The following is a 27,113-nucleotide window of genomic DNA, read 5'->3' as shown; positions in this document are numbered from 1 at the left end:
CACTGTGAGTCATTTGTGAGTCTTTATCTGTGCCTGCGTCTAAACCTAAACGGGAATCTGGGAACGCAGCATCTGGCATCATTAAACACTTGTTATGAGGACGGAAAAGGCTTTAAAATGTTTTGTTGTTGGCGCTGCTTTAGAAAAAAAAAGCTTTTGCTCGGGCTTTAAATGAGTGGACAGCCCCAGGTGCTGAGGAGCGTGCGCGAGAAAGGAGAGAGCGCGCGTGTCCACCGACTCTCGCAGTCGGGCCGGCAGCCTCACCGGTGCCGGTGCTGGTACTGGTGCTGGTACTGGTACTGGTACTGGTGCTGGTGCCGGTGCTGGTACTGGTGCCGGCTGTATGTAAGAGCGGATCCTGAGCGTGCAGCCTGGATGCTGAAAGCTCCGGTCTGTGCCGTGGCTGCTACAGCGGAGCGCTGCGTTCAGGCTCTTTGCCCGTTTCCAAATCTGCATATTAACGCGATGACCTTTGCGCGCTGAATGTGAAATTTCTACAACAATTCGGTCCAGATGCATTTCATATTGGGACTCTGCGAGATAAACTCATCTCTGATGATCTATCCATCGAACCATCCCTCTATCCAGCTGTACACAGATCAGCCTTGTGAGACGCATCTCGGCTGCAAAATCACTAAAACTGCATCTCTGCCTTCCATCTCCTCTCATCCAAAAAGCCACAACCAGTTGGTTCACATCTCTGCCGGGACTCGAACCCGGAGCCTCTGGATTAGAAGTCCAGCGCGCTATTCCATTGCGCCACAGAGACTGTGACACAATTTTTTCGATCAAAAGCGGGTTTATGCTCCCCCTCCCAGCCCTGTGCAGCATCCTCAGCATCCCTCAGCATCAGGACCGCAGCCATGTGGACAGTAATTTTCCCGCCCGGTAGGGGGTGCTGCCGCCGCGTAATCATTACTGTCTATATGCCTCATTGAGGCGAGGAGAGCCCCCTGCTCGCCACCCCCCATTGCTTTCACGCAGGTTATCTCGTCAACACATCATAATGGTGATATTATCGGCGCAAAACCATAAGTTGGAACATCTTGCATTGTAAATGCATCAGTAACTATGCGGCGGTGCGCTCACTCCTTGCAGGGAAAAGCTCCAGTGAACAGCCCATGTTTTTATTACTTCAGTTTGTTTTTCTCCCTCCAAGAAGGGGAGATATTTCCAGAGGGTTTGGTGTGAGCCGACTATAGGCAAATCCAGTGTTAAATCTTGCAGAGTTGGAGCAATTTTCCCGTCAATCACGACGGAAAATTGCAGAGCCATGGCCCTCTGTCTTCACGGATTTAGAGTCAATGTGGAGAATCATCCGCATGTCAGATTCACTGCAATCAGCCAAAAAAGTCACAGAGAGAGAGAGAGAGAGAGAGAGAGAGAGAGAGATTTTGCAAGTGTTGTTTTTAGGCTGACAATTACTTTGAGCTGGCGACTGTTAAATACAGGCATTTGTCTAGTAACGTGGCTGATGTGGCTCTAAGAATACTACTCTATGAGAAGCATTAACTCTTGAGTGTTATAAACACTGACAGGCTGTTGCTGTGTCCTTTGTAAGCAATATGTTTGATCACACGTGTGGCGCACAAATAAACTCCGTCACCAGCTATGAGGAGAAACGCGAGTAGACAAGCATTTCCCCTCCGAGCCACCGGTAACAAATTGATAAACCAATTTTGTTGGAGGTAACTAAACTAAGTGGTCACAGCGTTCCTCGCCGCAGCGTCAGCTGATCCAAACAGACATTTTCAAACCAGCTCATTCAGAAACAGCATGAATGCAGCCCCCTCCCCGGACCATTTAGTTTCTTTTCCCCTTGTGCGCTTGTGACTGTACCCTACATAAATGGAGTTGGATCTGACATTACATCGCAGCTTGCTTTTATTAACACTGGAGGACAAAAGCTGTTCAGGTGCAGCGTGTAGCCTCCTGTGCTGCTCCGTGGGAGGTAAGGCCTGAGGCAGGCTGCCGGTGAGGAGTCTGTTCACATTCACAGCTTCCACCAGCGGGCTGCCTTGCTGCATTTCAGCCCTCCACTTTCCTGATGTTAAAAAATGCATCTGAGCAGCTGCGGCGGCCCAGAGAAGGTAAAACATGAATGACGGCCTCCAGTAAACAGCCCCGGCCACAGACACAAACACACATTCCTGTGCACAGAGATGACCACCGGCAACGCGCTGGATCGGGCCGGCATTGACAGAGCGCGTTGGGCACTGCAAAGTGATTAATAAATTTGACGTCACGGCACAAGAAGACAAATTACATAAGGGTAGAACACGTGGGACGCGTCTAATTTTGGCTGCCGGTTGTTGTTCACACTGAGAACAAGTGTGAAACAAACTAGGTCACATTTGCATGCACTTTGCACTCTCCCCCGCATTTGGTGACCCCTGAAGCTTTCAAGAGTATAATTAATTCCAAGGGACAAAACATCACAACACCTTTCCGCATACAGCATGATATATTTTTTTATTTAATACTTTGATGACACGGGGCCTGCAGTAGGCCTGAACAGAACATATACACAAAACTCCCACAGTGAATCCAGTCCACGATCCCGCCAGCTCGCTCCTCTGCTGTCGCTTCTGCTCATCTCTCCTCGTCTCCGTGCTCAGATAGCAGCCAAAGCTATGGACGTGATGATGGACAGACCAATAACTGTGTAGCCGGTGCGGTAGACCTCTGGGATTTTGAAGCCTTTGCCAATGTCCCACCACTGATTTAAATAATAATAATAAGGGGAAAGAGAGAGAAGAACATTTAGCATAAGACAGCATAATGCCATCAGCTTATAAATACCGGGCTGCCAAAAGAAATACATGTCCTAGGAAATCAGGAATAGCAGGACATATGACAGAAATAGAAAACATCAGCAGATTGCATCTTCTTTAAAAGGCTTAGGTTGAGTCCAGCCACTGCACCATACATAGTGATGAATCATCACAATTATACTTTTGCTTGGAGGAATAAACATTTGCTAGGTGTATGAATGTAATTATAAAAGTCTTACCAAGTGGCGGATGCCATTGTAGGTGTGGTACGATACGGGAAAGGTGATTCCGAACTTGGCAAGCCCAATGAGAAAGGGCCCGATGGATAGCGAGTGGATCAAGTCCAAGTAGTACGGGTAATTTCCTGGTAATATCAGCGCTGCCAGGGCAAAGGCGGAGATGGCTAGACACAGACAGAAGTAATGAGACCAGAGACTGGATGAGGCGTGTGTGTCGCAAACATGTTGTGCATTTTAGAGATAAGACAATAAAGCGGGAAATTAGCATATGTCAAAGACCAACATGCTACTACCATTTATCTTTGCACGATTGGTTTCCGTGACTCATCAAACCTCCAGGCCTTGGAGGTCCTCATTGGCAAGACACTTCTCTGAATATCCAAGTTATGTAAAGGCTTTTTCCCTTGCTGATTGCTTAAAATGAAGGTCAAATAACGGCCCTTTATAAAAAAATAAATAAAAAAATAAAAAGGCTCTATGTAACAATACACTGCCCTCAATGGTTCTGTCTGAGCTTCTCTTTCTGTGCTGTGTGGACCATTAAGAGTTCAAACGGAAGAAAAACTTGATGTTATTTCCATTTGGAAACAGATAGCATTTGGGAATCAAAGCAAATATCCATTTCAAAAAATTGTATTGACAGTCCAATAAGCATTCTTTATATTACTGAGTAAGGTTTGTCATACTACTTTCAGCAGATGATATTTTGTTTACCAGCCTTTTAGAGAAAGTTGATAGTTTCTGTAATTAAACACAGGCGATGTTCCAGGACAAAGTGAGTGATGGTTTCTAAATTAGCAGCTGAGGGTTCTGACCTTGATTAAACCCATTACCAGAACTGGACACAACTTTTACAACAACATGCTACATCGAGGTCAACAAATGACTAAAAGCTGTTAGCAGTCCACTGTTAGACTTGATTTTTACATGCAAAGGCTTCAATTGTATTGAACAACGTTGGTTTCATAATGCCAGTAAATGCTCTTAGCAGAAATCAATAATGCTGGACTAAAATGCCCTGTAGAGATGTTCAGGGTCAATCAAACACCGACAGTGGCAGCAGAATAAGCATTCTGTACAATAACAAACAAGCGCAAGAACAAAACGGATCAAAATCTTACCTCCACTAAGCCCCACTCCAGTTCCTCTGTGTGTGACTGACATCATCATGGGTACGGACCACCTGGAACACAAAAAAATGAAGCCCAGTTACTTTAATGGCCGTATGTGTTTGAAACACACTCGAAACCACATGTTCAGGCACTGTGTCGCCACTGAATCTTTCTTTCATGCTTACTTTAGTTGTTTTTTTTTTAAACTGTTTTGTTTCAGTGTGTCACAGGCAAATTGCATCAGTGTAACTAGCAGAGAAAGGAAAAAAGTACTGTGTTCTATTATTCAGCTGCAGGCAGCAATGCTAACTTAAACTAGTTTAGCCCCAAAAGGCAAAACTCCAGTCATGGGAGATATTCTTAAATGTTCAAATGACAGTTGGGTATACGTCAATATCAAATACCTTGCAAAATGAAACAGAATAAGATTTAAGATAATTAGTCATTGGTAATGTGGATGTAATGTCTAAGTGGGTACAGACAGCTATTACAACAGGTTTGGTAAATTCAAATTATTACATCACTTTTCGAGAATGCAGCCCTTAACACCACATAAAGTCTAAGTTTAATCCATGGTCTAAAACCGTGACATTGAGTAAGACGCCCCCCAAGAGATCAAATTTGCAGACCGCTAGTTTACATAGTTTTAGCAACCTCAGAAATGACCGCACTATAAAAATACATTGCAGTATACGCCTTCAACAAGAAACCGCTATCAAAAAGCCACAAATAATGCTCAGAACAGCACCAAACTTCAGCAACAGTACAAATAATGTCTCAGCACAGCATCTCGAGGCATCAAACTTCCGCTGGCTTAGCCGGATTACTATAGCGAAGTGAACACAACTCACTACTCTCCTGCAACAGCTTCCTGTTGTGGGGAGGCCCTGCGAGTCGATTACTGAGTGCGGTGCCTGCGTGTCGCTCCCCCTCTCTTACCCTGTTTCCTGTCACACTCTTCAGCTATCCTGTCAGTAAAGCCAGAAAAGGCCAAAAAATATGTAAAAAAAAGGTAAGGTAGGTAAGACACATATGAACTTTGAGCAGTCTGCAAACTTGATCTCTCGCGGAAAATGTTATGCTGAAATTATAGGTAGAACATACAATTTGGACAACATCAAACTCAACAAAACACAGCACGTGTGCTACATTATTTACTTGTAAATGGTGAGATGGGGAGACATGGGTCTGTTCAGTCTGGCATTTTTGGACCAAAACTTGTTCATCTCCTCCTTAGCTGTGGTTCCCATTGGAGCAGCACTGTAGTGGAGGAAGACAAATTACTTAACAGTATGTGTATGTGAACCAAAGGACTCTTTCATATAATCTCTCGCTCTATCTCCTTCTTCTTCTGCCTTTTTTTTCTCATCTTTTTCTCACCGCTCTCTCTCTTGCTCTCTCTCTCTCACACACACACACACACACACACACACACACACACACACACAACTCACTGTCTGTAGAGGACACTGTAGTGTGGTCGGGTGACAGAGACACCCTGGCGGGCCAACGTCCTGCAGACAAAAAAAATTAAGAGTTATCACTTTTAGGGTGTGCGGTCAAATAACGGAGCGCAACAAACATACAACTGTTGTTGTGGAGAATTTTTAACTGTTGGACTCTCCCAATACCTTTCAAAACTCACATCTACCAATGAGGCATTTTATATACTTCATAAGGACAAATCATGCCGTTTACACCATCACAACAAAGCAATTGCGACGTTATATTTATCTCCGCATGATTTCTACATCCATTAAACGCATTGTTCGTGTGCTGCTCTACACAGGTAACTTTCACTTATTTAGGGAAAGTCTTCAGTAGGATAACAACAACTTGCTCTTCTGAATAAGAACAGATCAGAAAGGTACCACCGCCAACAACTAACTTCTAGGGACGGTGGTTAACAGTAGTTTGATTATCCTGAGTGGCGCTGCGATCACCTTCAAGAGCCATCTCAGATCAAAGAAGTGAACAAAGTCCGACAAATACTTGACTTTATCTTGTCAGAGGCATGACTGATAAGCTGTGTAAACTGACACTTAGTTTCAAGCAAAACCAGGCAAACAAGGAAGCCTCGCTTAACTCCGGTAAATTATGGTTGCGTGATAAAATGTGGAAGAAGGCAAAAAATTCAAGCTCTTGATTCCCTATTTAATAATAGTCAAAATTCTCTCTCGGTTATCTTTGACGCACCAGGAAAAATACTAGCGTTAGCTAGCTAGCGAACGTAAGCTAGCCCGATGTCGCACCGTCTTTAGCATAAATAAGGATAATAAACGATGTTGAAGGGAAACACTCGGGCGGATTGTCCGCAGCTGTAGCGCTATTGTGATGTGAATCCGTCGATGTGACATGATAACCCCGACAAAAGACACATAAAGCGTTCTCCGAGCTCAAGTATCATGTAGCACAGATGTACTGACCTTAGAAGCAGCGCCATGTTTGACTAGTACTGAGCGGAAATGACGTTCCCGGATGTTGTTGTTCTGCCTTGTTATTTAAAACCTTGAGGGCTTGTTTGGAGAAGGTCAGGCTCAGTTGAAGTGGGATGAAGCGGCTGTTGAAGGTTGTGAGCTCACAATACATGAAGAAAAATATATTCTAATACATTTTACTATCAGTTTAAAAAATCATAATAAAAACTTGCTTTGGTGGAACCTCACTCCCAGACTTTCAGGAAGGAAACTGAGCAACATAAAAAAGGAATAACCTCAGTATTTTAATGTTTTTAAAAAATGTTTACACTGACCACTGGCATGTTTCAATGCATTGTTTATTTGTTTTATTTTATTTGGTATTATCATTATTTTGGTTAATACATTACTTTTTTTTTTCTTTTTTTTTTAATGTCACTATTTAATTGTTTGCTTGTACACCTGGTTATATTTCTCTCTAACCTGTAACTTTCTTTTTCTGTTGTATCATTATTCTACATCTAAGAGAAGTTAAATAAAGTTGGGAAAAAATTGTGAGCTCGTCATATTACATGTTATATCTAATGTTGATATATAAAACAACGTAAATTAATAATTATTAAAATAGTTGTGTTTACTGATCAACTAATTGCTTCAGCTTTAAAGAACTTCTACTTAAGTAGTTTTACTTTTTAGTTAAGCAGACAAGCATTCCATTAAAAAACATTTACTATCTGTATTTTTTATGAAAGAAACTTATTTATTTAGCCTATTTATTGACATCTATTGGAGCCAGGAAAGGGAAAGGCAACAGACACTGAAGTTTGATCAAAACTCTCCTCCCAAAACAACCTTATAAATGTTTTTCCACAATGTTCATTGTCATTTTCTGATGTTATAACATCCGATCAAAGAAACATACAGTAACAAGACAATAGTATACACACTGACACATACAACCCTTTTCATGTAAAACCTACATTTCCAGCTTTCATGATATTCATGCATGCTTCCCAGAGCTGAACAAAGTCTTTCTGCTTACTCCATATAAGTTACTCTTTCTGATACAGTCAGATAGCTCCTGCATCCACATCCTCAGTGACAGAGCATCCAGACTCTTCCAACACAGTGCGACGACAAATATCCTGGATTGACAAAGTCCAAAGTCAAGGCGTGCAGTCTGTTAAGGGATGTCAGTATTAATCATCTTTGACAAACATTTTATAACTTCTTTCCAGAGGTTTTTGATGTGGCTTTAGGTGAAAAATTGCTGCAAAATTTTGAAGAACAACCCCATGAGAGGATGCAACACCAAATGATGTGGTGGAGTGTGTGAAAAAATTGCATTGTCATGCAACTGCGTGGAAACAACTGACAAGGATATGACAAAATCAGGATAAACTGCAGGATTGGCTCCACATGACATCACAAACAAAACCTTTTCTTAACTTTACCAACAGTATTAAAATCAATTCAAGACAAGCTTATTTATGTGTAAAATGTAAAGTTAAATCACAGTAGTAGATCAGTTTAAAAACAGAATTGCACAAAATGACAAAATAAAACAAAGAAAAAGAAAAATCTAAAATAAATATTAATTTATCACTGGATACACAGAGGTTGGCGATCTAATCATAAACCATTACTAATTTCAGGATGAGAAGCAGAGAAGATAATGGGAAAATTATAAGAAATTCCAGATGAGGAAATAAAACTCCAACCAACTCAAAGATGGAGCCACAGTTTTTACAATCCAGTGCTCCCAGTAAAATGATCAATGTGACACTGAGATGGGAAAATATGTAGTAGTTCCTGAATGAACATCTCGAAAAATAATTGCAAATAACATAATCTACAAGTAGTGAATAGAGTCATGCACACATTAACACATCTATAGTACATACGCACACATACAGGCAGCAACCATGTGGTAAGGTTAATGATGCCCAGAGGCAGCCCTAGACTGGTTCCCAATGGCCTGTTCCTGTATAAATGTTGCATAAAGTATGAGAAGAGACCATGTCGGACTGAGAGCAGACAAGGTTATAGTCGGGTATACCACAGTTCAAACCTCCTCTAACTAATTTTTGTTTTTACATCACCTTTGACTTAACATTTCACAATTTCTGGACAAATAGCCTCCACAGAGAGCCGGTTCCTAAGCTGAGAAACTTTGGAGGACGCGCTTTGCCACCCGTCGAGTATTTCTTGACTGTTTTGACAGTAAGGTAACGAGTGTCCAGTGAATAGTGGACATGAGGACATACATAATGGATGATGAGTTCAGGAAAATATGAGTGTAGGCAGAGCCTGACTGACACTGGATTTTGAGGAACAGACCATTATTGATATTTTGGAGTAAAAAAAAAATCTCATAATATATGGAATTATATTTAATTCAACATAAATTCACATGAGGAATTGTGGCCAACATATGTACCGAGCGAAACACTTAATATTTATTGGAAAGCTGTCAGTGCTCTTCAGTGAAGAAACCGTGTAATGGCAACATGGTTTCGAAATCACCTCATATCTTTTGCAATCTTTCACTGCAATTTCGTTGCACTGCACCCATAAGTTGGTATAGGTGCTGCAACTGACATAAACTGGTTTATACACGTGTGCTTTCACGTGTACATCAGCCCAGTCCCCAGGATATAATTTTAGCAGTTAATGTTTCTGCAAAACACAGAAACATACAGATTGACATTCATAGCAAGCATCACGTTCACAATGCATGCTTCTTAGCTGACTTTCACACCAGGAGATGGAGGGCATGGCGGTGGCGTTATCACAGCCAACAAGGCTGCCAAATGGCCAGCTGCAGTCTGAATCACTCCAGTGGATATCTTTATGGACACCTGGGTACATTTCCATCTGTTTTTGTGCGTCAAATTCGAGTGTTATTTTTCAGGACACCTGCAGACGTTTCCAGCTGTGTTCTCGTGGTGACCAAGACATAATATTTCTCACGGGAAGTCAGACCATCTCCATCCGTGATCCAAGAAGACCAACCCCAACTAAGTGCTCTTTGTGCGTTAACCTCAGCAGTGCATAAGCACAGCGGTGTAACAACAGAGAAATACTAAGGTCAGCCTACACAGACGTAATCTTGCAACGCAAAGAAATGTTTGGTTTTAACCCATCCATGGTTTTGTAGAAAAGTATTTTGAGTTGGACATATTCAATTACAGAACACTATCATTTACATTGTCTTGTTGGCATTCTGAACCAGTTTAAGATCCACTAAAAGTCATTGGGTTGAGTTAAAACAAATTTCCTCTCATTTTTCCCATTTTAGAATGGCAGGAGATTTGGCCCCTATTAACGTTGCCCCTTACAATCACTGGCGTATGCAATGTCCTACATACCAAACTTGTCAGGTTAAAGTCTGATCATCAATTCACTCAAAAGGATAATTGTGCAAAAATACCGATAAGGAATAGGGACCACAAGAACAAAGAACAGTTCAAACACGGTTGGAAATATGTTGGAATACATTTTATTTGGCACATTTCACATGATGAATGACATTTGGTATTCCTCTACAGCCACACAGGATACAAGATACATCACTTTGGCAACAGTTTATGTAAGGCACATAGGTGTGCATTACCACTGTTCTTGTGGAAATGCTTTCTGAGAAAAACAAAAAGGAAAAAGCTCAAAACACAATCAAAAGCCTATTTTCAGCAGTATTTTTATGATAATCAGATTTGTGAACTGATCCATGCAATATTACAGCTGACAGACAAACACACACCCCCAGTTCCAGCTTCGCAGGCGGCACACAAACACGCACATCCGCACCCACACACACTCAGAGAGACGCACAATTCAAAACTGACATTTTCTGAATGTTAATAATATGTCTCCAGCTCCACCCAACCTGGAAGAGAGACAGAAGGAGAAAGGGGGGAGAGTGTCAGAGACCGAAATGACAGGCGAGCACTTTTCATAATATCCCTTTTGTATCACTCTATTTGTATTCATCTCACCGCCTTTGTCTCTGTACATTTCCAAATGAATCCCCGTATAACTCTAAGACTCTGATCAGCAGCCCGTGACACACAGATTAACAGAAATGATTAACTGTCACGATAAATTGTATTTGTCTCCCCGTGTCTTGCCCCCTCTCAGCTGAAACGCTGTAGCTGTGAAGAGATTTTGAGCTATTGTAGTGTGTCTGTATCATGTGTGTGATCTTCGAGGGCATATCTCAAGAGTCTTTATCAGCCTGTTTAATTTCCTTTCTCATCATTCGCTACGGTTTCACTTGGTGTTGGACAGGTATAACCCTTCCTGGTACATGTGTTACATATTTCACAGAGTCTGTATAGACTGCTGCCTTCATGTTGAACATTTCTTGTGCTGCACACCGATAAAGATTTTTTGCTTCAGGCCCAAAGTATGAATCATGAAATGCTTTTGAAGTGTTATATGATCATCTTTTTTCACTGCGTCCATAAACAAATCAGAAGCAGCTCATGTTTCTACCCCTGTCTGTTTGGTAGCAAGACATATCTGAAGAAACAATGTGTAAGAATTTTACTTTAAAACATTCCGTAATATATAATTTGTAATATACTGCAAAGATATCAATCAAAATCAGCATGCTAACCAGCTAGCTTCAGCCCATCCTGTCTCGTAATACCACTTTGTGACTCTAAAGGCAATAGTCAAATGGACCACATTTACATGGCGGCCATTTTCCAGTGACAACACGTTCAGGGTGAGAAGCTCAAATGTTGTACAGCTGTGTACCAGATTGCAACTGGTATAAATGTAAGGAATCTGACAACTGGTGATCTTTTTCACCGCTGCCTGATTGATCAGCAACTGAAAAGATGTTGGTGAAAATCTGGGGAGGGACAGTCTTTCAAGATCAAACAGCAGATTTGGTGACCCGTTGGCTTCCCTTTGACAACAGCTACTGTTGACAGCAGCTTGTTAACTACTTCCTAGTTAGCATTACCCCGATAGTGTCACACAGTATAGCAGGAAAGGGAAACACTAATTCTTAAATAACAACACATCTCGGACACATTTAATTAAGCCTTCAAGTGAAACACATTGGATATAATCCAATTCTAACATTAGCTCAGAAGTGGTTAAGTGCTAAGCTTAGCTAATGGGTTGTCAACAAGGGGGTTCATCCTGGAATATGACGAAAAATCCCTCGAGATTTTCACTAACATCATCTTGTCATTTGCTGATCAACCAGGAAGCTGTGAAATGATAACAAACTGTTATATTCTCTACGTTTACAGCACAGCAGCGGTGCATCATCTCATTCCACACCCTGAGTGTGACATCAGAAGGAAATGGCCACCTCGTCAATGTGGTTTAAAGTATCTCAGGCCTTGTACGGCTCCAGATGGGTGACGTGTGCAAGCGGTGAGTTTTATTACATTCCACAATCTCTCCTTGCATTTTTAGCCTAATTCATTCAAAAACTATGTCAAGAGAATAAACTCGTATACATGTTTCTCTTAATAAACATAAAAATACAACCTTCTGATGTCAAGTTTCTCTCTTCTAAAGAATGAAGATGAGCTCAGTTACCTTTTTATGTCGTTGTTAAAGACACGACCCTCAAACCAAACAAAGACAAGGCCATCTCTTAGATATTGCACCTTCAATAACATTGATTGAAATCTATCGCAGATGCAGCCCTTGGCCCCAGCATCAGATCAGATTAGACTTCAGTGGTGATGTGGATGTCAAATTGTCACTATTTTATGCTCCATTTATCAAATGGAATTCCTGTGCAAACTGCCAGATGGCAGAGCATTTACATGCTACTTTGTCAGAACTCAAACCTGGAAGACAAACAGTAATCAGTCAAGTGTTACCGAGGCTACAGCTTTGAAAGCCCGAGAACGGCTCAGCATTAAGTGGCTCGCTGGATGCCTGATTGTTTTCAGCTGCATTGTTTAGGGCGAGGCCTGAAGTCTCCTTTGTGGTTAAAGCTAGGGTCAATAATGACCTTTAAATGAAAATGATTACAGTTTTGGCTTTATACAACATGTAAAAATGTCAACGAGGAGTCATGTTCTTTATCCCAAGAACTGAAACAGAATTTTCTGACAGTTGACACCCGTTCTGAAAACCTCTGTTTTCAAACCCACGTTTTCAAAAAATATACAAACTGCGTACAGCTTACATCATTTGTCATCAGTAATCATCTATAATTGCTGGCAACATTGTTTTGTAAAATTGCTACCCGCAGTTCCCTTTCTGATCTCAGTTCAAAGTTGTTTTTGTGTAATTTATTATATTTTTTCCTTTGGTGCTTGTTTGGAATGACATAGCAGAGCTCGATCTTCTCCTGCTTGTCACCATCTGTCAAATGCTTGCTGGGAACTTTCAGGTCAGATCAGCAGAGCAGAGCTGTGGTGACTTTGTCAATCAGCGTGTCCTTACAGGAGCAGACAGTCTACTCTTCTAGGATGTATATATATATATATTTTTTTATAGGGACAGCAGGAAGACTGAGGGAGGTACAGACGACGGGAGAGAAAAAAAGTCTTGATGGAGAACGGCATATGTGGCTTCTGAGATAGGGGTGTCAATCACTACACCATCACTTACCAACTTTTTTTTTTTCTTTCAACTTATTAACAAGACAAAGAAGGCTGAAACCTTTTAATCTTGGTTTCTCTTAATAACTGCTTACCTCCGGGGCACCTCCTCAGAATGAATTTACGGACCTCATCATAAATGAAGATGAAAAGACTGTATGGGAGGGCACAGAACCACCACAGGGCCCTAAGAGGAAGAGAAAGGGAGTAGAACAGGGCAGGGGGGGGGGGGGGGGGGAGAGCATAGCTGTGAGTCACGGGCAAAGTGCAAATTGTTAAATTCATTGCAGCCATTTTTGAATATCAAGGATAACAACGTGGTGTTTAAGAAGATCACAGACTTCATTTAAAGTCGAGAGTGACAGACTAATGGCAGCCTATTAGGTCTATAAGAGGTTATTTTTCGGTTCGGTGGAGATAAGCATATGCGGAGCGTACTTCAGGGGGTACATGCGCAAGGCAACGTCCATTCCAGGGCAGTACGAGAGGAAGGCAGCCAGAGCAGTCTCGACAAACAGACCGAAGATCAGGATTCGGTTCCTGTTGCGAAAGGAAAAAAAAGTTTAGACAGTTAATTTAATCAGAAACACTCTGTGCGTCTCAGATGACGGGAGAGGAATTTTTACCACTTTCACATTCTTTAAGGTGAACCAGCCCACTCTCTTTCTTTTCTCTGTCACTTACCTCATGCCCTGCTGAAAGAGGGAGTTCCTCCTGGTCTTGCAGATGATCAGATCGGCCCACTGGACGACCACGATGCTGACAAAGAAGCTGGTGTGGCAGGTGAACTCAATGATCTTCCTCTGCTCGTAGGTCTGCCGGGTAAAACACACATTACGTTTATTAGACCGTCCTGCGTATCTGGGCGCATTTAAAAGCACTCGTTTGTACCCGCGATCCTTACCCACTGCTGCCCAAAGCTGTCTTCCAGGTCGTTGATTTCTCGGTCATCCCAGTTGATGCGGATGCCCACTAGGAACCATGGGGGGAAGCCGTTCTCAGCCAAAATCACAAAGTAGGTGAAGAAACCCCCAAGAGCCTGAATCATCCCTGGAGAAAAGCACAAAATCTGATTGTACTAACTCATAGATTCCAGCCGCAGCCATACATGGAGTATGTCCTGGGATCTGAAGGAAAAGGCTGAAAAATGCCATATCTCACAGTGAAAGTGTGGTGTAAAAAAATAAATAAAATAAAATAAAATAAAACACGGCTGGGGTTGATTCTGGGCTGACACCCACCCTCCATCCAAGTTTGGTGGAGATCCACTATGTCGTTTTCACACAGTCCTGCTGACAAACCAACCAACCAGCCACAGGTGTAAATGTAACCTCATCGGTGGAGGTTATTAATGTAGGTCTCTAATTAAAAATGTTGGTGATCACAAAGGAGTTACATCCGACTATCTTGAGCTTATATACAGAATATAACAGTCGCTCTGTTGCTTTTAGCCCTGCAGGAGTGGCTCCTTTGGGCGTATTTCTGGACGACACATCAGCTGAAGAAGAAGATTTATGACCTTTATTGTCAGATCTAAAACATATGAAATCAAAAAGTAAATAAATGTAATAATTTATATTACTATGATTAAGTAGTTTAGAGTAATAATACTTTTTTTCTTTTTTTTTTTGGCAGTGTAAGGAGGACTCTGTAACTAATTGCATAGTTCATTGGTAATAAGTCTTGTTAATGTTATTAAGCATCTTATAAGGACTTAGAAGAGCCTTATAACCTTTTTAGTAAGACTGTAACATGAAACTAAATATAAAGTGTTACTAGCAGGGCATAAATTGTGTGCAGTTGGATTGAATTTAAACTTACCTTTTGCATTACAGCAGATTGTCACAATAGGGCCAATGTTTTTTTTATAGAATAAGTAGGAAAATAGCAGGAGTTATATAGATAATGGGTGACTTTAGGCTAAATCTGTTTTGACAAACAGCAGCACTTGTAATACCAGTGGCCCAGCATTCACTTACTTACAAGAATTAAACCAAAATATGACAAATAAATTGAGCTACATTCAGCCTCAGTCCGCCTGGTGTTTTTCTCTTAATAGCAACTCAAAAACAGGACCGGTGATTATCCCCCCACACACACACACACACACACACCTTCCTCTGTCCACTACAATAATAAAGCAATTTTGTGAGTAAATGGCTCCAGACAGCTGAGGCCTCTTCCAATAGCCCACGGTGAGTTTTAATTTCACGTTGTAAAATTTGTTTTGTCAGAGTGGGCGTGGCGTTTTTCATCGTGATGGACATCTTGCTTTAGAGCTCACATCTTCACATATACCAAACCTGCTTATGCTTATCAATCATGTGATTGACTGTGCTGTTTAATCAAAACCTCGCACCAGGTCAGTGTTTCCGCTGATTGCTGTCAACATCATTTTCTCGGTGGTAAGAAAATTGGTGTCATCCGTTTTCTGAATGCCGCTGTTGTTGCTTCTCACTGATGTTTGCTTATAACGTTGACATTCTTACTCTATTGTTACAGTCACTGTTTGTCACTCTTGATCACACCGGTTAAATGTTCGGTGTGCGTGTTTTTCAGGACTTGTAAAGGCTGAACAGGGGCTGATAATCGGATTTGACGTGACCTGCAAAACTTTGGGTCCACTGGTGCTCATCTTGGAAGAATCACGGGAGTCGATGTGAGTCGCCGGCTGTTTCGAGCGTGTTCAGCTTTAAATTGTCATCTGTCATATTTTGACCTATTTAGCAGCCTATGAAATTGGGCCAGCCTTTGATTTTCACTATTCCCAAACCATATAACACCAGAGATAAAAAAGCATGCATTCGAGTGAGGTTCCAAGCAGTGAAACATGACCAAGATTAAGTAGAAAATAGTTGCACTCTCTGCTCGCAATTTGCTGTAAATGTCACGACAATTAGAAGAAAACTGTGACTATCTCCTCACCTCTGGACCTATTTTCCTCGACTGTGCGCGCCTAAACATTTACAAAGGCGGCAAAAAATGCCAGCATTTCGGATAAATGTCAATATTTAATGTTTTTATGCCTGCGATGTTTATTAGAAACCATAACTCCTCTACGGGAGGCCTGTCACAGTGATCCAGGTTTAAGAGCCGTGCTCCAGAGTGGTTATGAGCCACGAGACCACAAACCTATCTGTCCATAGGCCATACTGATGAGGCGTTCGTTGACCAACTTGTCTGTTTTGGGATTCCTCGGTTGGCGTTTCATGATGTCGCTCTCGGCGGCCTCGTAAGCCAATGAGATGGCTGGAACCTGGAGGGAATGGGAGGATAGGACAGAATTAGCGCTGTAAAACAAATGTGCAGGAATCCGTCTTGGTGGCAACAGTACAAAGACATGATGAAAGTGTCAGACACGGGGTACCCTAGACATATCACTATTCATGTGATTCGGCATTCAGTCAAGGCGTGGAAGGAGAAAAGACAGAAAAGGGGCAAGGAGAGGGGAAAAAAGAGGCAGCGACAGTGACAGAGGGAGGAGGCGGGGAGAGCAGACACGAGGAGAGAGACCGATTTTCAAGAGACTCATAAAATAGGGAGGTGGAGAGGTCCCTGTAATAAAGATCTTATATTGGCTGGTTTTTACCAGGTAAGCAACAGAGCAATATGTGTGACTTAGGGCAGGATATCTCTGCGACTTAGGTGGGATTTGAAGTGGGGACTTAGCACTGTGTGAAACTGAACACGAGCTCTGCGGTCGACAAATCCAGTTTGTTTTGGTGTTACACTCCCCTGACCCACCGCGGCTGAGAGAGACGAGGAGAGGGAAAAGGATGTGACTGTGTCTGCCATTGATTTTTCTCCACTGTTTTTTTTTTTTACATCTCTTTTTTACAAGTGTGCGTGTGTGTATCTGTGTGTGCGTGTGTGTGTGTGTGCGATTGTGTGCAACATCCAAGTTTCAGTCTTGAAGCATCCTTAAGTGTGCCACATCTCGCTTTGATAAACATCTTCTGCAGCCATCCTTTTCCACATGGCAGTGCTGGCTAAAAATAATCATCGCAGACTCCAAGTGCCGCTTGTCACTGCTAAATCTCAGCAGAGCCCTCAAGCCTGTTGCCTGGAGTTGAACTAAGCTGTTAACAAGCTGTTAACAACCTCACCAGCAGAGATGGGAAATTTGTAGTTCTACACTTGCACTGTACTATAAACAATTTTTCAGGTACTTTGCTGAACAGCTAATATTTTCATTTTGGCGTCCCGCTCTTCAAAGCAGACATCCAGCTGTTCCCTCCGCCAGCGGTTATTAAACACACACAGGCGCGTTACTTTGAAGAGAAGGGTTTTTATATGCAAAGCAGGCGCGCAAATTAGATGCTTTTAAACTTCAATCATCGCATCTTTAAAGAAGAATCCAGCCAATAAAGAATGCACCATCGCTGTGATCTAGCGACAGCTAAAATAAATATTTGTCAACACGAACAAATCTGCCCCGCTGCTGGAAAACCAAAGAAGTTCATCTTTGGTGTCGGTGAATTAAGCGGAACTGCTTTATTGTCAGCGTTAGCAAGCTGCTCCCCTTTATCGTTAACCTGTGGAGACTTAAAAATGCATCTTGGCAGTCGAATACGGAGCGCACACCTCATTTTTTGCAACATGTTCGCTTTTGTCTCGGTGGGATGTATAGGACCCGGTTGCGGCTGCATGCTACTGTTTGGTGGCTGAGAGCAGGAAAAATTAAAGTTAAAGTAATGAACACAAGTGAACACGTCCTTTTGAATATATTCATCCTGTGCTTCTTTTCTCTCACAATGATGGATTACGCCCCTCAGGCAAGCAGCGTGCCAGCAACTCTTTTTGTTGCTGCTGGAAACACAATGGAGAGACTGGCATCTGGAAATGGCAGAGCTGTGAAATGTAAATCTGTATGTGAGCGTCACCCGGTCTTTGTTCTGCTTGAACAAATGGACGTCGGCAGTGAGCCAAGAGCGAAATTCTCCCGCCGACGGAAAGAACAAATTAAACCAGACGTTTTGTTCTCTTTTACCTCCAGGCACTCATATTTGACACCAGTAATAACGCTGGTTTCCTTCACGTCACCTTTAGCTCGCCCGTAGCTATGCAACATGCTAAAAATTAGAATCCCTTCGTTAGGGAGATTCTGTAAAAGTCGTGCTTCGCTGCCGATCCCCTGTGAAACTGTAAACTGAACGTGTCGGGAGGACAAGGGCTACAGAATAAACTGTAATTTTTCAACTACGAACAGTGGAAGCCGGCATCCGATGTGTTCAACAGTTCGCACATCACACACCTGAAACACAATGCACCCTCGGCAGGAGTCTATACATCTATTAAGTGCTCATCTCTCAGAAGTTCAGTCAAAACTATCGACTCAGATAATGAGATAATGAAGGAGACTGTGTCGGCATTTCTACAAAGGGCTTGACGGGCTGAACAAAGAAGAGTTCACTTTCCCAGCTGCTCACCATGTCAGTGCCCAGGTCGATGCAGAGGATGGTGACAGTTCCCAGGGGGAGAGGAACGCTGGCGATGATGAAGAGGAGGAAGGGCGAGATCTCCGGGATGTTGCTCGTCAGTGTGTACGCGATGGACTTCTTCAAGTTGTCAAAGATGAGACGACCTGCGGTGATCAGAAACAAATCAGAGGAGACGGCTCTTTGGAGACGTGTGCAGACATATTATAACATATCCTCATATCCTAACAGGATATGAGAGGAAGGATTTTGAATGGGATATTTGTTGCACACTACGATGGTTTTGGAATATTATCCGAGACTTTTCCAGAGTTACTCAGGTCTATTGGAGTAAGTCATTTTCATGCATAGTCATTTCCCTGCCATCCACACTGGTCAACTATCACGTTCTGTAAACACTGCCGTCCAGCATGCGTCTGTACTCCAGCTTTGTCGGCTGCTTAGGAAAATGGACATCGACCAGTTGCTGCTTGTATGTGGTGCAGAGAAACAAACCAGAAAGCTATCGGTTCACTAAATTCTTCAAAGATAAGAGGAGTTTGGAGAATCCAACAGTCTGTTTTCGCATGAGGTCACTAACCAGTCAAGTGACCTGGCGATCATCAGAGAGGACATCAATAAAGAAAGGAAACAAAACTGACTCGCTGTAAATTTGGATGGCTTTTGATGGGCTGCCAGCATTTCTATCTTTGCTAACATGGGGTTAGGGTTAGGGTTAGGGTTAGGGTTAATTAGGGTTAATTTGGGATCTCTGGGCTTCCAAAGACTGAGATTACGCAGGACAAGCTATATGGAGACATGTTAAAGTTTTTATCGACTGCGTTATTACTGTTTTAAAACAAGTCCGCATCTAATTCAGTTGTTTGTGGAAATTGCCACTACGCTGTATTGTCATAAATGTTTTGTGGACTATGGAACTAATGGGCGAGTAGATGAATGAAATTTCATTTTTGGTCTTACCTTGAAAATAAAACAACCCTTCAACATTTTCCTTTTGAAGACATTAATAGGGGTTTTTTTCCAGACATAGGTAAAATATGTCAAAAGAAAAAAAAAAAGCAAGCCCTGCTGGGTGCCGTCTTTAAACATGCTCTTTATTGTCCCGGATTTGACGACCTGATGTTTGCGACTGAAGTCCAGCTCCAGTCCAAGTCACTAGTTTCGACTCTACAGCCTCTTTGAAAGCTGTGTGAAATCAAACTAAATAATACACATATCACGTTTCAGACACATTTCAGTGTTCAGGTATTTATTTAAAAATATTCAGTCTCTTTCGCCACATGACAAAGGAGCTTGCTGGCAGAATTTTTAAAGTTTTTAAAATCTCCTGTCTCCCTGTTCCTGTGGCTCACTTGATGTCCTTTTTTCTTTCTTTCTCCCTCTGTCACTTCCTCCTTCCTTCCCATTTTAACACCCTGTCTCTCCTTCTGTCACCCCCCCCAACCCACACACACACACAAACACACACACACACACACACACACACACACACACACACACACACACACACACACTCACCCTCTTCTACTCCGGTGACGATGGAGGCGAAGTTGTCGTCCAGCAGGATCATGTCAGCTGCCTGCTTGGACACATCGGAGCCGGCGATCCCCATGGCAACGCCGATGTCGGCCTTCTTCAGGGCTGGAGAATCGTTCACGCCGTCGCCCGTCACCGCAACGATCGCCCCCTGCACCCGCGAGGACCAGAGAACAAAAAGCGTCAAGAAGAGAGAGATAAGTACCATGATTTAAGCTTTTCTCTCTCCACTTCCCTCGCTTTCCCCCCTCCCCTTCTGTCTTAATAATGTCTTTTCAAAGCAGCTCTGGGGAGATTAAATGAAAAACGGAATTGAGTTGCAATCATTCAGTCACACGGAGTGAAAGTGAGCGAGCCAGGGTGAATTGTAGCATGACCTCAATATACGCGGACGTGTGCGAGTGAATACACGCCTATTTTTTTAAATTTCACACATAAAAAGCTGAGCACATACATCTAGGCATATACGTAAGGGACTAATATATGAGTTTAGCAGACAGTTGATCCCATCCTTGACAGACGGAAACTCACAAATGGACCACCGAAAGCATGCACGCGCGCACACACACACACACACACACACACACACAACTGCACACACATTCACACAAAAGCCTGTATTCATCCATTCAACCACCTGCACTTACAAATGGCTCAAACACAGTAACACAAAAAGTTACACACACAGTAAACTGCATTCAGCCTTAAATGGCAAGGATGCACACATACACACACACACCACACACACCTGTATTCAACCGTACCTCTACACTTAGACATAAACAGACACATTCAAGCATTCAGTCACACTTTATCGCAAACACACTCATGCCTGCATTTAACCTTATACACACACATTGTTATTCAACTGTGCACTCTCAAAAATGCCACAAAACACACATTCACACACACTCTCTCTCTCTCTCACACACACACACACACACACACACACACACACACACACACACACACACACACACACACACACTCCCGTCCATTGACCTGTCTCTGGCAGCCTTCCACTATGATGAGCTTCTGCTGTGGAGAGGTGCGAGCGAACACTATCTCAGTATGGTTCCTCAGCAGGTCGTCCAGGTACTCGGGGCTCATGTCCTTCAGGTCCGAGCCGTGCACCACACATGCCTTGGCATCCCTGGGAAACAAACACATAAACATAAATATAAACACACACACACACACACACACACACACACATATACATACACAGACACAGTGAGGAGCCGGTGATACTGGAGGCAATTATGCAAAGGGGAGCATTGACATTTTCTTGCTTTCTCCTCAAGTTTGTCTTTCTGTCTCTTTCTCAGACAAAAACAAGCACACGCACACACTCCGCGGGCCGAAAACATACACTTTTTTTATGCTTTCTGTCTTAAAGGAGCAGTTTGACATTTGGGGAAAAATGCTTGTTTGCAGAGTTGGAAGAGAAGATCAATACCACTCTCATATCTCTCTGTTCAAAATAAAACTGAGTCTGCTTAGCTTGGCATAAAGATGAGGAGTGAGTGAAACAGCTCGCCTGGCGCACCAAAGGTAACAAGATTCACCTGCCAGACCCTCTAAAGCTTTAATTAAAGGCATAAAATGCAGGATTTGTCAGTTCCATTTAAATTCGGAGCAGAGGGAGCAGAGGGAGCAAAAACCAAGCAGTGAAAGCACAAACAAACACAGCCACGCCTCCACACAACCCTAACGATATTGTATAAATTCTGCCAATAAATTCAGTCAAACAGACTCTCAGACCTGTGGTGCATGACACAAGTAGAGCAGAAGAGTGAGATGGAGACACTGATGATACCTGGTTGCTACGTTTTAATCGGGTCCTGACTTTGTGCTTTCACTAGCTGGGGGCTACATACCAGTAAAGTACTAGGAAAATTATATAACACAGGCAGTTTATATAAAGTTTTTCTTTAAAGGTGAAGGTTAACATTATGTCGATGTTGTGCTCTGTTGTAGAGATCTACTGAAGTTAGCATGCTAACCAGCTAGCCCTGGGCCTTAAAAACTTTTTCTCCCAACAGTCCAAATCTCTTGTGCTAGTGGTGTAAACACCAACACATCCCAGGTGGGCAATATTTACACATTGCATCTTTGAACAAATGAGATGTAATGTCTTCATTTCTGAGCTTTGGGAGATCTAGTAGGCAGATTGTGTTCCCTTCAGACAGAGCCAGGTTAGCTTTTTGCAACCATTTCCAGGCATTATGCTAAGCTAAGCTAACCAGCTACTGGCGGTTTTGATCTTCTCATCTAACTCTCCAAGACACACATTTCCCAAAATGCCTTTTTTTTTTCAAAACACACACACACAACCTTCCATGCGCACGCATCCTGAAGACACATCACTGATCGATACAACACAGACACACACTGACAGAAAAAGTTACTCTTAGACGCTTGAGCACACAGCCTAAACCTCCACACACACACACGCACACACACACACACACACAAACGCACACACACACACACACACACACACACACACACACACATGCACACACACACACATGCACACACAAACGCACGCACAAACACACACACACGCACGCACACACACACACACACACACACACACTCTTACACACCTGGGGTTAACCTGGCTCAGGGGGATGTTCAGTCTCTCAGCGATGTCCTCAACCGTCTCATTGCCCTCTGAGATGATGCCCACACCTTTGGCGATGGCCTTGGCTGTGATTGGGTGGTCCCCTGTTACCATGATCACCTGACGGCAGACAGAGGGGGTCCCATAAATCGCAGGGTGTTATCACATCCAGCAGCACTGTATCTCATCTGTATGTCATGTGTCACAGCATGCTTGGGCTACAGTGCAGTATGGGTCCTTAGGGTCTATAAGTCATTGAAATGTGTTGTGTAGTTACACAGGGAACGAATGGCGCTATTAAGGGTTAAGGGTTCAAATCTGGCAGGATACCCGGCAAAAACATTCTGTTTGGCGAGCTGGACCGTGATAAAATCCATCAAAATGAGGGGAGTTGCATTTGTCTTTGGTCGCTGCAGCCTGTATAAGCTGGCTGTTAAATTATATATTTTCATTTCCCTTCCACAGTAATAGCTACTAGTTTCACTGTTTCATGCTTAGTTTTATTGAAATTTACGAGCTGCTTCTTGTCTCGAAGGAGCCTTTCTGACTCATATTGCCTACTTTTTTGTGATCACCCGAATAAAAGAGGGATAAAGGTGAAAAGAACAGATCTGACTTAAAAGCTCTCTTCGTATTTCATGATGCAACTGAACTCTCGAACATCTCAAATAAGACAGTATCTTTCTACTAATTAATTTAACTTTTTTAATTTTGTTTAAAGGGGAAGTAATGAACATCACACTGAAGGTGAAGGAAAGATCTTTGGTATTTGCGTAAGGTTTGTGAAAAAAGAACATAATTCTCAGCCATATAAGGACAAAGTGCAGATAGTTTAGGGTCCTACCATAGCTGTATCCTTTCAATAACTGGTATGTCACATCTGAACATGTGAGTTCAGTTAGAAGTCATAAGGAGTACATTCTTGAAATTCCAGACACCATCATAATCTACAGCTCAACGCAGGCTGAGTGAAGGAGCAATAACAATTGAGCTCAATATATTGCACTAAAGCCTTTGGTCTGATGCTGTGGACCGTGGATGAACATTGCACTGAAACGCTAGTACTACATCCGTTAAAAAGTAATTAAAGCAACAGAGCCATGCACTCCAGTTTCCTCCTGGGATCAGCTACGAGGAGAAACACCAGATTTGAAGGTGGTGTGGACGAGTGTACGTTCAAAATTGTGTTCTTCCAGCTTAATCGGACAATATACCTACAGCTCCTGACTGTATGGCAGGCATTATTAAGTCATTACATGGAGCATGTTACACAGCTCATCACAGGTGGTGAAATTACATCACACATCAACCACTTTAAATCCCAGTGGAGTTTCAGGTTTGGGTGTCTAGTTATCTTTTTAAAAAAAAATTATGGCAGCGATTCCTCTTTTTACCCACTCTAAAGCTTTCTAAACCAAGTAGTAGATGACAGACTAACAGAAGGAGTGTAATCATTTAAAAAAAAGAACGATAACTGCAAATTCATCAAAATGTCTCAATAACAGTCATATCTTCAAGTCAGCCAATATCAGTGGCATGATTTAGAGATAATACAATAATGCCTCAGTCAAAACAAAGCTAATATGTTAACTAATGCTCACTCCTAAGAAAAATTGTGATTTTAAGATTTTATGAGATATTTCATCAGTTAGTAGCCTTTTTTAAGCATCAATACCTCAAAAATTAAAATTGTCACTCCATTCTGCCTCCAGTTATTTCTTTAAGCCTTTCCCAGCATGTTTTTCAAAAATTCATTACCACTGGAAGCATGAGAACTACTGTACCTGAAATTAAATGCGCAAAATCCTTTTCCCATTTTTGTAATACTTCCCCCCAAATGAGAGCTGCTCATTATCCATTTAATCACTGGTGGAAGTTGTTTAACCTTCCCGTGGCCCGGATTATTACTTTCCTGGCAAACATCTGCTCGGTGTGTGTGTGTATTTGCCGTTGATTAATGTTTAATGAAATTTGTAATAAATGTACCAAATCTGCATTCTATAAAAAAAAAAGAAAAAGAAAATTTCTTAATTGGGACTGAACAGAGTTGAGCCTTCATCGCCTGTCAAAGCTTTTTCATTTTCACGAAAAAGTTTAATCTTTTTATTTTGAGGTTATTTTTGAAAACAGTCAAACCAAGGAGAGATGAACACATCACCTTTGACCGAACTTGTCCGCTGTACTTTCGTAACTTTAGCTGGCCTTTTCAGAGTGCTGCCAGAATACCTCATCGGTAGCATACCTTCATTTATCTATCAATTAGCATCTATCAGAGCTTCTAATAGTCATCAGGAAGTCGTTTGGTCTCCATTTTGTGATTTGAATAAGCGCTTTGACTTGCAAATCCGCGATAAATGAAGCCCCAGAAACAGCTTTCCAGGAACTACAACGAAGGTTGAATCGGTGGAACCAATTACCTTGATACCGGCAGAGCGGCATTTACCCACTGCATCAGGCACAGCGGCACGCGGCGGATCAATCATGGAGATGAGACCCAGGAAGCAGAGCTGCTCGGTGGGGAAGTTGGTTTCGTCGCTGTCGAAGGTGAATCCTCGAGGGAACTGGGATGAAGACAGATTCAAGTGGCAGAAGCCTGCAAGAGAAGGGGGATCAGTAGGGTGATCGTTCATAACTGACTGATATGGCATCTAAAAGTATACGGCAGCTGCTGAAAAATAACTTGTTGTTTTGTTGCTTTGACATCAACCGGCACTTTAAAAAGCAGACGATTTGTCAAGACCCTAAGGATGTTTTGAGTCCAAAACATCTCATAAACAATAAGCATGTCCTGGTGCATTCTGCTGCCACTACCTGCAGTAAAACGCTACAAAGAAATGTTGATATGGAAGAGGTCTGTAGGCTCTCACACACACACAGAAAATGTATTGTCCTCTGGCGGCAGTGATCCTTCACCTTACAGTATGCATACAAATCATTTTTAATTTTAGATTTAGATTTGGAGTTTGTGGGACTGACACTCAAATTGAAAGAGACACTTTTTATTAATTAATGATCCACAGGCCTTGAAATATGTATCTCCTGAATCCCCGCAGAGCAAAGCATAACAGGAATGATGAAAAACCCGGCTCAGTGTAAAAATGGAGAAACCTCCCTTTGTCACGAAAACACGCGACCCGTCATCATCGTCACCCGAGGCATAAGTGAGATTTAATAATTTACATGATTTCAGGAGTTCTGCTCCAAAAATGGCACTATTCCACATTTCACCGTTTGAAAAAAAGTGACACCTGCTCTAACAAAATGATGATAGCACATAATTATTACCTATGGCACTTTTCAAAAGATGCCAGGTAACTTTTTCCTTGGTTGTCAGAAATGATGACATTTACAGAGTCTGGATGCTAAACACTTCACAGATATTCAAAGTGGAACCTCAGGGTAATGATTTTTTTCTTCAAAACCTAAAATGTGTCCATGGCATTTTTTTTTTTTTACAAGGAATGATGTTATTTCATGAACAAATTATATTACAGTTTAGTCCCAAGTAAGACCTGGATTCAATTACCAGCTCATCATCCAACATTACACACTAATTCATAACCTAGACAACCCATATCGCTAACATTCTGCGTAACGATGCTAATTTCATCCTTGAAGCCACGTCAGTCTAGTGCAATTACATTTAAAACCTTTGTATTTGTGTATAGTGTGGCAATAAAAGGATTCTCCACTTTAATGGGGACATGTGGCTAAACTACCCTGTTATCCAAGGAGACTGTAAAAGGTGAGTGCTGTCTCCAACTGCTTCCTCCTGCTACCTGTTCCCCCACAGACGGATAATAAGCTGGTGCCATGAAACATACCGAGCACTCTCTCTCCCAGTCCTCCCAGCTCCATGTAGGCATTCTGGAAAGCCTCCCTCCAGTTTTCATCGAGTGGATGCTCCTGTCCATTGATCATAATGGTACTGCACCTGTAAAACATTTATAGATAACACTTTTACAGCTACCACTGCCAGTAACCTCACCTGTGTCTTAATAATGTAAGGGTTAAAACACGAGGTGGGCACATTATGACCAACAATGATATATGAATCATAAATCCTTAAAAACAACATTAAAGATATTTTTAAAGACACCCATCTGGAGTCATACTCTGCATTAGGGTTCATTCTTGTCTCAAAGGTCACACTTGGTGGGCATCTTACAGCTATGCCAGAAGGATACTAAGCCACTGACCGCTGTCTGAGACTGTGTTTCAACATTTGTAAGTTTGAAACCACTGGATATTTGTAGTTAGACCTCAGGACATTTTCTAGCTGTATTTATGGCAGCAAAACTGGGTGTTTTTCACAAGACATTAACCTATAGGTTTTTGTGCCTGAACTTAGCTAGACCATGAGCCCAGTGCTGTCGAAGCATAA

At 42.2% G+C, this 27,113-nt stretch overlaps 2 protein-coding genes and 1 non-coding gene across 8 annotated transcripts in view; all 3 read right to left on the bottom strand.

The window, feature by feature from the left end:
* Positions 1 to 695: 695 nt before the first annotated feature.
* On the bottom strand, positions 696 to 769 carry trnar-ucu. Its single transcript has one exon. It is a non-coding gene; the product is annotated as a tRNA-Arg (tRNA).
* Positions 770 to 2,453: 1,684 nt separating this feature from the next.
* sdhc (succinate dehydrogenase complex, subunit C, integral membrane protein) lies at positions 2,454 to 6,649 on the bottom strand. The gene is made up of 6 exons (XM_037085354.1): positions 6,552 to 6,649; positions 5,580 to 5,639; positions 5,284 to 5,385; positions 4,135 to 4,196; positions 3,014 to 3,177; positions 2,454 to 2,719 (listed from the first exon to the last, which is right to left on the bottom strand). The coding sequence occupies exons 1-6, from the start codon at positions 6,566 to 6,568 to the stop codon at positions 2,615 to 2,617; spliced, it is 510 nt and encodes a 169-aa protein (XP_036941249.1). The 5' UTR covers positions 6,569 to 6,649; the 3' UTR covers positions 2,454 to 2,614.
* Positions 6,650 to 10,028: 3,379 nt separating this feature from the next.
* atp1a2a (ATPase Na+/K+ transporting subunit alpha 2a) overlaps positions 10,029 to 27,113 on the bottom strand; it is a 44,491-nt gene continuing 27,406 nt past the window's right edge. For all 6 annotated transcript variants that reach the window (XM_037083741.1, XM_037083742.1, XM_037083738.1 and 3 more), the window contains 12 exons: positions 26,554 to 26,663; positions 25,147 to 25,322; positions 22,713 to 22,849; positions 21,103 to 21,253; positions 20,083 to 20,251; positions 18,556 to 18,710; positions 16,259 to 16,382; positions 14,031 to 14,176; positions 13,811 to 13,941; positions 13,565 to 13,666; positions 13,222 to 13,313; positions 10,029 to 10,431 (listed from right to left, as the gene is read on the bottom strand). In XM_037083741.1, coding sequence (XP_036939636.1) covers positions 10,403 to 10,431; positions 13,222 to 13,313; positions 13,565 to 13,666; positions 13,811 to 13,941; positions 14,031 to 14,176; positions 16,259 to 16,382; positions 18,556 to 18,710; positions 20,083 to 20,251; positions 21,103 to 21,253; positions 22,713 to 22,849; positions 25,147 to 25,322; positions 26,554 to 26,663 — 1,522 coding nt within the window. In that variant the 3' untranslated portion in view covers positions 10,029 to 10,402. The remainder of the gene's footprint in view (positions 10,432 to 13,221; positions 13,314 to 13,564; positions 13,667 to 13,810; positions 13,942 to 14,030; positions 14,177 to 16,258; positions 16,383 to 18,555; positions 18,711 to 20,082; positions 20,252 to 21,102; positions 21,254 to 22,712; positions 22,850 to 25,146; positions 25,323 to 26,553; positions 26,664 to 27,113) is intronic.

This window comes from Acanthopagrus latus, chromosome 21 (assembly GCF_904848185.1).
Source record: "Acanthopagrus latus isolate v.2019 chromosome 21, fAcaLat1.1, whole genome shotgun sequence".
NCBI classification, from domain to species: Eukaryota; Metazoa; Chordata; class Actinopteri; order Spariformes; family Sparidae; genus Acanthopagrus; species Acanthopagrus latus.
The sequence above is the reverse complement of the archived record's forward strand: the minus strand, read 5'-3'. Positions and strand labels throughout refer to the sequence as shown.